Source organism: Suillus clintonianus (assembly GCF_016758775.1).
Source record: "Suillus clintonianus strain FC179 chromosome Unknown DEU56scaffold_48, whole genome shotgun sequence".
Lineage (NCBI taxonomy): Eukaryota > Fungi > Basidiomycota > Agaricomycetes > Boletales > Suillaceae > Suillus > Suillus clintonianus.
In genome coordinates this window covers 189,573-198,173 of record NW_024539272.1, presented here as the reverse complement: position 1 = coordinate 198,173, position 8,601 = coordinate 189,573, and the positions used below count along the sequence as shown (strand labels likewise).

The window sequence follows — 8,601 nt, the reverse complement described above, 5'->3', positions numbered from 1 at the left end:
TTGTGCACAATATTGGTGCTGAACCAATGCGGACCGTCCATGTACTACTTGCATACTATAGAGAAACATCGAAAAAGTACAGGCCTGGCCATATACTAGAACCTTCCTGCTACAGCCTAAGTAATTGTATACCCATCCCCTTCGATGATGCCTAAAGCTGCGGTGTTTTACACAGAAGGTCCGAAGGCCGAGAAACCCGAGGCGCGGATTCAAGATCTGGCTGCGACTGCTGTTCGCGAGAAGAAATACGCCAATATCGCAATGGCGTGTCGTGAACTTGGTATCGCTCAATACTATTACATTGTGGCTTCGCAGGAGGGTGTTACGGATCTGAATTGCGGGTGTCTGACTATAAACTTCCGTAGGCAGACCAATAGAAGGAAGACAGCTGTTCCTTCCGCCTGACTATGACTTGACATCCTGCAGAAAGTAAAGTTTTGCCCATTTCCTGACGCCGTCGACTTCAAGCTTCAATGACTACCGTCCTGTACACGCGGAGTATACTTGCTGGAGGTATTGCACATTGGATCACATGACAAGGTACAAGCGAACTTCGGACAGGCAGATTCAAGTTGGAAAGACTCGAAAGGAACTTCGAATTTCACTAGTACTCATCCAAAGGAGCAAACTGAACTCGATGATTGTAGCCATGCCGCGGGAGAACTCAGAACTACGGGGCTGCATAGGACTGCATAGGACTAGTTCGTTCGACGAAACGGCAAGCCGAACTTCATGAATCCTGAATTGAGTGTTGTGTGCTGGGTGCTCTAGAGCCTCTTCGGGTACGTAGGTCATTCCCCTAATTTTGAAAATTGGGCTCGCATTGACACGTTCATTGCAAGGATTCGTATCCACGAGGCTCCGAATGGCTTCGACCGATCCCGACCAAATGAGCCTGGACCTGGTTGTCACGAACTATGTGTTATAGTTACTATTACCATGAGAGAGCATGAGAGTATCTGTTTTCTGTTAGTACCTCTTCCTTCTGAATTTCAGGCTAAGTCAGCATAGGTCAGTCAGCGGCCTGCCAAATAGCTATGTCGTTCCACCCAGGCCAGCTCAGGGGTTTGTACCAAGTTTGTAGCATGGATATCGTCGCACCGCTAGGAATGCTGAAATACTGTGTCTTTACACAAGTCCTGACAGGCCGAGGCCGCCATTCTTCCCAACTCTGCCCCGCTTTCAATTTCGCTATGAGGGTGGCTTAGGCCCACTCTAGGCCGTGAACCCAATTCAGGCATTGTTGTGATGCACGCTCCGTAACCACGATCCATGGCAGCTTGGGTCAATTTATCTGTCGAACCAATGTCAAACGAACCAAAACATATTGTTACATTGTTACAAAAATCTCTTCACATCCAATTGTACAGTGCTTGCAACTCTTCTAAGCCAGGTTACACTCCTTCTCGACATCTGCAAGGACTTGAACCCATTTCCCCCCATGCCAAGCACTGATCTTGGCCCACTCATCCTCCTTCAGCACTCGTTTGTACCACAACACACGACAAGCAACAATGATGTCAGCGTACGAAAAATCGCCCATGATCCACTTCCCGTTACTCTTCTGGTACCATTCATACATGGTATTGTGCGCCTTCTCTAGTGACTCCCAGTCCGCGTCATATCTCGCCTCCCAAGGCAGCGGGACATGATCCATCGAACGAACTCTAACGAAGAACTTGACACTGGAGGCACCCATTATTTCCGTGGAGCGTAGGAAGATGGTCGCAATGGAAGGTAGGTTGAGGCTGGTATGAGTAGCGTCGAACGCACGGATCTGAGCTTCTGATTTGTTTGCGAAGACAGATTTCTCGGGATATGTCTTTTCAAGGTAGGACGCGATTTCGAGGGAGTCGGTGATGATGGCGCCGGTATTGGGGTCGCTGAGGACGGGGATACTGTAGACGTCCGTGCCGTCTACGCGTTTGTCCTTGTTAGGCTTTGCGCCGATAGACTTCATAGCGATAGAGATGTCTTTGTATTCGACCCAGATGGTCACAAATGGAAGACCCTTGTAGCTCATAATGAACCTGGGGCGCAACAGACCATGATCAGATACCAAAGCTTCAAGTGGCATGCAGAACATGAATGACTGACCTCGGCTTCGCGGGGTTAGGTGACCAGTAATAGCCTGGTAGTTCAGAGACGATATCATACAGGACAAGGGACTGCAACGTGGAATACTGGGACATGTTTGTAAAGTGCTACTGGTAGTATGGCCAATGGCCAACCTTTAAACCCTTTGCAAGGCTGAGCGCTTCATTCATTATCACTGAGCCATCTGAGCTTGATTGGTGCACATCAATATTTTCCGCTGGTATCGGTTCTTAGGGGTATAGCTCGGGCATGGCGGGTATGGGGGTCACGGGTATGGCGGGCATGGGACGCGTGACGAAGTTACGGTCGTACAGTAATAGAACTATGAGTCTATGACATCGTGAAGGCTTCGCAGGAGGGTGTAGTACGGATTTGAATTGAGGGTGTCTGAATATAGACTCCCGTAGGCAGACCAATAGAAGGAAGACAGCGGCTCCTTCCGCCTGATTATGACTTGCCAACATCCTGCAGAAAGTAAAGTTTCTCCCATTTACTGGTGCCGTCGACTTCAATGATTACCGTCCTATACATGTGGAGTATACTTGCTGGAGGTATTGCACATTGGATCGCATCACAAGGTAGTACAAGCGAACTTCGGACAGGAAGATTCAAGTCGGAAAGACCCGAAAGGAACTTCGAATTCCACTATGAGGAGAATGATGGTGGTGGTGACGACGAGTGGCCAGAGGAATGGCCCTAAGCATTATTTGCGCTGGCTAATTAGCTACGATTATTAGTGAATGTTTAGCCAGTGAATCAGTCTACGTTTTTTAGGATAGAGGTCTCACGTGTGTAGGCAAGCGGAGTCCCCCAGTTCTATACTCGGGGGACTCGGTCACATTTTATTGCAATCAGAGAGTCGCAGAATACAGTAGCGAAAGCTGTGAGCAATCGGGGACTCGGTAAAGAGATAGAAGAAACTAATATGCTACGATTGTTAGGGCGATTCCACCACTACCTGGAGACAAGGAACGATTGTGAGATGAAGAGAATGAACTATGTACGTGAATGAAAAGAGGGGGCACCAAGGCGCGTCTAATCTGAAGTGCATTTGGAGATTATTTGTAGCAAAAAGGGAAAGAATCGCAGTAAAATGAAGAACTTGAAATATAGCTGAGAGGCTCGATGAAATAATTACAAATCGAAGGGCATCGTAGGGAAGAAACCACCCCCAGTTGAGGTGTGTGGTGACCGCCAGGGAAAACGGGGACACCATATGTCTCCTACGTGAGTCTGTTCGTCTGCCAAGTCTGGCAACATTTCAGGTTGTTCTGCACCGTGCAGAACAACCCGAAATGTTGCCAGAATACAACGAGTTCTGTCGAATTAGCAGAATTTCTGGAATTCCGCTGTTTTATCTCCGAGTTTGAGGATTTCAGTTGAATTCCTGCAGGAGGTTTTTCCTGATGACGCTGAAGAGCTGAAATGAATTTTAAGCACAGTGTTCACAGACAAATCAAATTCAACCTACCGCGAGCGCAGGGGCAGACAAATTCTGGCGTCCCATCTTTCTTGAAATACTCATGATCCTTAACCTGTTTGAACCCATGTCATTTCGAGGGCTCGGGTTGGAGGAGCTATCACGGTGTAGATAAGTGATAGCGTTGAAAAATGAACAATACAAAGCTTACCCCCACAACCAAGTCAGCGACAGAGATATCCAGCTCCTTAAACGCAGGTAACGACTCGTACCCGGAGTCCCAACCAAGAAAATCAAGTATGTCGTTCTTCGTTTCGAAGAGGGGCTGGCAAGATGGTACAAGTAAAATAGCAGCGAAGAAAGATGCGAAACTTGAACGTGCCATATTGTCCTTCGACACAAACTCATACAACACGCATCCAAACGACCACCAGTCCGCGGGTGGCCCGTAATTTGCTGTATCGTCGTCTATATAACACAAGATTCTTAGCTATGGTGCAGTTCACTTATGCACCGCTACTTTTGTGCAAAATTTCTAGTGTCGTGAGAAAAAGTCCCAGGAACTTTCTGTCTTGTAAAAATGCTTAGATTGATGATAGGAATAAATTCTCAAGAGCGATTGTTCATTGGATGAAATCTGAGTGAGATAAAATTTCAGCCATGGCTCGAATTGGCGGTGAGGCTAAGATACCTGCAAAATTGGGGCAAAACAAGTCAAAAAGTCCCAAATCCCATCATGTTTATGCTACATTAATGCAATACTGAATCCTAAATTTACGAGCTTTCGAGCAAATTTTCGTGTCTTCAGTCCAGTCACCCCTTGAAGTGCACACTCTGTCAGCTTCCTATACACTCGAGAAAATTGTTAGCTAGCCAGTTCAGCCTCTGTGACAACTCCATGTTCTAGATACTTGAATTTAATCTGTACATTCACCCATCTATTCCAACAAGACTTGAGTTTTGAACCAAAATTGAACAGTAACTCAAGTACACTTCTATATTTGGACTAGGGTTAGGGTTGGGTTGGGTCGCCCTTCAATTTGGCGGTTGCCCCAAAGTAGCGGCACATAAGTCGGGATATCTGGAAAAATTCACGATTAGCTAACGTAAATTCTGTAAAGGGGATTCGTCTGAGATTCGTTCTATAAAAAAACAGGAATCCAAAAAGTCACGTGACGCCTTATTCTAGCGCAAGATGAACTCGAGAATTGCCGCCTGCATCGACAGAAACCTTGCTTGACCCAAACATTAAACTCAAGGAGTTACAAAGTAGACGCTAGTTGTATAGAAATGAAAAATATACGAATCAAAACATAAGATATTGCAGGGCGCGAGGAAACACCATATAAGGAGATCCGTTATGGAACGGGTCACGTGACATTCATAGTCAAGCAAGGTAACAGCCTTCGATGAGTCTCGGCAGAAAAAAGGAAGTTACATACCCATGACCATGAATGGAGCGCTGTTGAGCTTCTCCGTTAGACCTCAGAAGGACTGATACCTCCAAGTTAAGTTTGGCGTTGATCTTCATGCATAAAATTATTAGTTAGATCTAGAGGCAGTACTATCTACTACAGTCTATGAGAAATGCTAAGTAAAACTAGAGCGGAAACACGAAAAACCAAACTCGTAAAACATAGGCAAGCAATATATGTGAACGAAAAAAAAATGAAAGATTTGAGGGAGCTTGCATGTAAATTTACAAGTACGTGGCGCCGGGCACATCCGCATGGGAGGGAGCCTGCCCAGAAGTTCGAAATTTACAAAATTTACAAAATTTACCGTGTATTTCTCGCTGTCCCGCACTTTCCTCACTTTACTGACTCAAAATCACACTTTACTGGACTTTACATTAATGTATGGCAAGTACTCACACTCCCTAGGTCTCATCTCTACCTTCTCCTTCTCTCCCTCGAACTCATCCTACACAGTTGCCATAAACAGGTGCGGCTGTGTTCCAGTCATGTGACACAGCTTTCCTCCGCTCTGAACCTTCGTCACTGCCGTGCGCAACGCTGGAGGTGAATGCTGCCAACAACGCAACAACAACACCTCCCCTGGAGAAGAAGTACTACTGTATGTTATTTTTTTACTTCATGCTTCTCAGTGCTCACATTTCACAGGGCCTCTGGACCACTGCACTTCCACTCGCACCACCCATCAGATCTGCGCAGCAGCAGCTCTGCCCTATTCGCCTAGCAACTCCCTTTGGTGCGGCGCTTCATCGACGAGCCCACCGTGACCATTGCTGCCATCGCCTACGGTCTCGACAAGAAAGTTATCGGTGCTGCAACGTCCTCAATTTCGATCTTGGAGGCGGAACCTTTGATGTCTCCCTCTTGACCATTGAGGAGGGTATCTTCGAGGTGAAGGCCACTGCTGGTGACACTCACTTGGGTGGTGAGTATTTCGACAACCGTCTCGTCAACCACTTCGCACAAGAATTCAAGCACAAGCACAAGAAGGGTAAGTCTAGTGTACTTGTTTGTTAATCTAGGTGCTAATTACATCGATGTAGATCTCTCCTCCAACCCTCGTACTCTCTGTCGTCTAAGGACTGCTTGCGAGCGTGCCAAGCGTACCCTGTCGTCGGCAACCCAGACTTCCATTGAGATTGACTCCCTCTTTGGCGGCATGACTTCTACACTTCCCTCACTCGTGCCCATTTCGAGGAGCTGTCCGCAGACCTGTTCTACAGCACGCTCAAGCCCATCGAGAAGGTCCTCCGGGACTCCAAGATTGACAAGGCGAACGTCCACAAAATTTTCCTCGCGGCACTGCTCTCCCACTCGTACCACCCATCAGATCCGCACAGCAGTGGCTCTGCCCTACTCTCTCATACTTCCAATGGTTTCCACTCTTGCACCAGTTCGTGTACTATCACCTGCTCCAACACCAGGCAATAAGGTTCGCGCATTTTCACGTTAACTGTGTTGTTCCAGCTAACTTTGCCCTGAATCATTAGGCTGCTGCAGCCTTGGCATCTATCTCACTAGACTCGCCAACCAAGCCATTAGACAGCGACACCCTTCCTGTTTTTATCGATGAACGTCGCTTTGTCTCCCCCGCTCTCGCCTTCTTCGCTGCATCCGACGGCATTGTGAATGAAAACCTCATCGAACGTTTCTCCAATGAGGTCCAGGCTGCTGTGGTCTGGTGCTTCTATGGCTTCCAAATCATGATGGAGACCTACTCACTCCTCATCGACACTTACATCAAGGATTCTGCTCAGCGTTCCACCTTTGGTGAGCGCTTGGTCGCATTTGCTGCCGTCGAAGGCATCTTCTTCGCTGGCTCCTTCACGACCATCTTCGGGCTGAAGGCACACGGTCTGATGCCTGGTCTCATGTTCTCCAATGAGTTCATCAGCCACGATGAGGGTATGCACACTGGCTCATGTGCTAGTACATCGAGTTCGTCGCAGACCACTTGCTGGTGTCGCTGGGCAACGAGAAAGTGTACAGGCGTGTCTCAGACTACTCAAAGGCAAACGTCAACCACACAAATGCCAAGACCGACCAGATGTCAAGCAAAACTTTGTGAGTAGATACTATCTCTCTGGTAGGCTTCGTCTGATTATTTTGGACAGGCGTGCAGTGGATAGCCAATGAGGCTGCTTTCTGCAGCGGTCTGCTGACATCATCTGGCCCCTCTAAGATGGTTCGGTCAACCCCTTTCAAGATTTTCCGTCCTCTTCCGCTACCATCACTACTCAACATGGGAATTCCTGGGCTGTGGGAGGTGAGCTGAATGACTTCAGAGCTGTGTTGACGGTGCTGATAATTTCTGCAGCGAGTTGCTTCGTCTGCCGAGAACCGAACGCTCAAAGAGCTTGCAGCATCAGAACTGAAGACAGAAGAAATTCACGGTGACTGCAGGCTCAAGCTGCTCAGGGTTGGGATCGATGCTAGGTACCTTTGTCGTCTTTCACCTGGCTCATCAACTGACTCGTATTGACAGTTCTTGGATGCACAGTGTGTGTGCCGTCTTTCGGATCAATCACGCAGGAGCTGGGAAGTCGCCAGCGCTGCGGACCTTGTTTTTTCGACTGGGCAACCTACTCAAGCTGCCCCTGCACGCCATATTTGTCTTCGATGGCCTTGACCGCCTGCCAGATAAGGGTCACAAGGCCAGAAACAGCCCCCACTGGCTCACGCGTGACTTTCAGCGGATGGTTGAGCTATTTGGGTTTCAGTCAACCGAGGTATGCTTTGCTCACCTCTCACCTCGCAATGCTGTTGTCTCACCACTGCCCAGGCCCCGAGCGAAGCTGAGGCTGAGCTCGCTGCCATGAATTCTCATGGTGTCATTGACGCCGTGATAACTGAAGATAGCGATGTTTTGATCTTCGGAGCTCCTTGTATCATTAGACCGTAAGCATTATCTTATCTTTAAACTTTCTACCATTGACTCTTTGCAGTGCGAGAAAAGACAAGGACTACCTCAACATTCAGCTGTATACAGAGGATGGGCTCGAGCATGGTGCCTCCTTAACTCGAGGAGATCGGCTGCTCATCGCCCTGCTGATGGGCGGAGATTATGATGGGGGTGTGCCTGGCTGCGGCATTGAGATCGCGCACAAGGTTGCTCTGCATAGCAGAATCGGCGAGGCTTTGCTTCACGCATTCCTGTCAATGGCACCGGAGGATTTTTCTGAGCGTGCCAAGGACCTCGTGAAGGAACTATATTCATTGCTCGCCCACGACCCTCACCATTTCCTCCAACGCAGGTACAAGGCAGTTGCGGACCATATCCCAGATGATTTCCCACAGCGCGCGGTGATCAGCAAGTACGTGCATCCTCTCACGTCCTTTTCAGCCACCCGAAAGGCACCATCGTGGGATGTGTCTTCCTGCCAGCCAGATCTAGCGGCTCTTGCAGACTTCTGTAGGCAGCAACTGGGCTGGGATGATAGTGCCATTATCGAGAAGATGTATGGTGGTGTGTGGGAGGGTACCTGTCTTCGCACCTTCTGCAAGGTAAGCAGCTTGCTGCATGTTGACAGCCGCTAACTAGTCTTTTAGCTTCCCCGATGCTTGACGGACAGGACCGAGCTTCACCCACAGTTCAAAGTGATTGCTCGA

The 8,601-nt window shown here is 48.4% G+C and overlaps 4 protein-coding genes across 4 annotated transcripts; 2 read left to right on the top strand and 2 right to left on the bottom strand.

The window, feature by feature from the left end:
- Positions 1-1,206: 1,206 nt before the first annotated feature.
- DEU56DRAFT_973119 (uncharacterized protein) lies at positions 1,207-2,192 on the bottom strand (the record flags this gene model as incomplete). Its single annotated transcript, XM_041359508.1, has 2 exons — positions 1,207-2,030; positions 2,098-2,192. The coding sequence occupies 2 exons, from the start codon at positions 2,190-2,192 to the stop codon at positions 1,385-1,387; spliced, it is 741 nt and encodes a 246-aa protein (XP_041207210.1). The 3' UTR covers positions 1,207-1,384.
- Positions 2,193-3,320: 1,128 nt separating this feature from the next.
- DEU56DRAFT_757158 (uncharacterized protein) lies at positions 3,321-3,902 on the bottom strand (the record flags this gene model as incomplete). The annotated part of the gene is made up of 3 exons (XM_041350098.1): positions 3,321-3,517; positions 3,569-3,632; positions 3,729-3,902. 3 exons carry the CDS (start codon positions 3,900-3,902, stop codon positions 3,321-3,323), a joined length of 435 nt encoding a protein of 144 aa, XP_041207209.1.
- Positions 3,903-6,563: 2,661 nt separating this feature from the next.
- On the top strand, positions 6,564-6,908 carry DEU56DRAFT_720940 (putative ribonucleotide reductase small subunit; the record flags this gene model as incomplete). The annotated part of the gene is made up of 1 exon (XM_041347686.1): positions 6,564-6,908. A coding segment is annotated over one exon (345 nt), but the record flags the coding sequence as incomplete, so codon positions are not given.
- Positions 6,909-7,484: 576 nt separating this feature from the next.
- DEU56DRAFT_739054 (PIN domain-like protein) lies at positions 7,485-8,529 on the top strand (the record flags this gene model as incomplete). The annotated part of the gene is made up of 3 exons (XM_041348695.1): positions 7,485-7,721; positions 7,775-7,890; positions 7,938-8,529. The coding sequence occupies 3 exons, from the start codon at positions 7,485-7,487 to the stop codon at positions 8,527-8,529; spliced, it is 945 nt and encodes a 314-aa protein (XP_041207207.1).
- Positions 8,530-8,601: the final 72 nt, after the last annotated feature.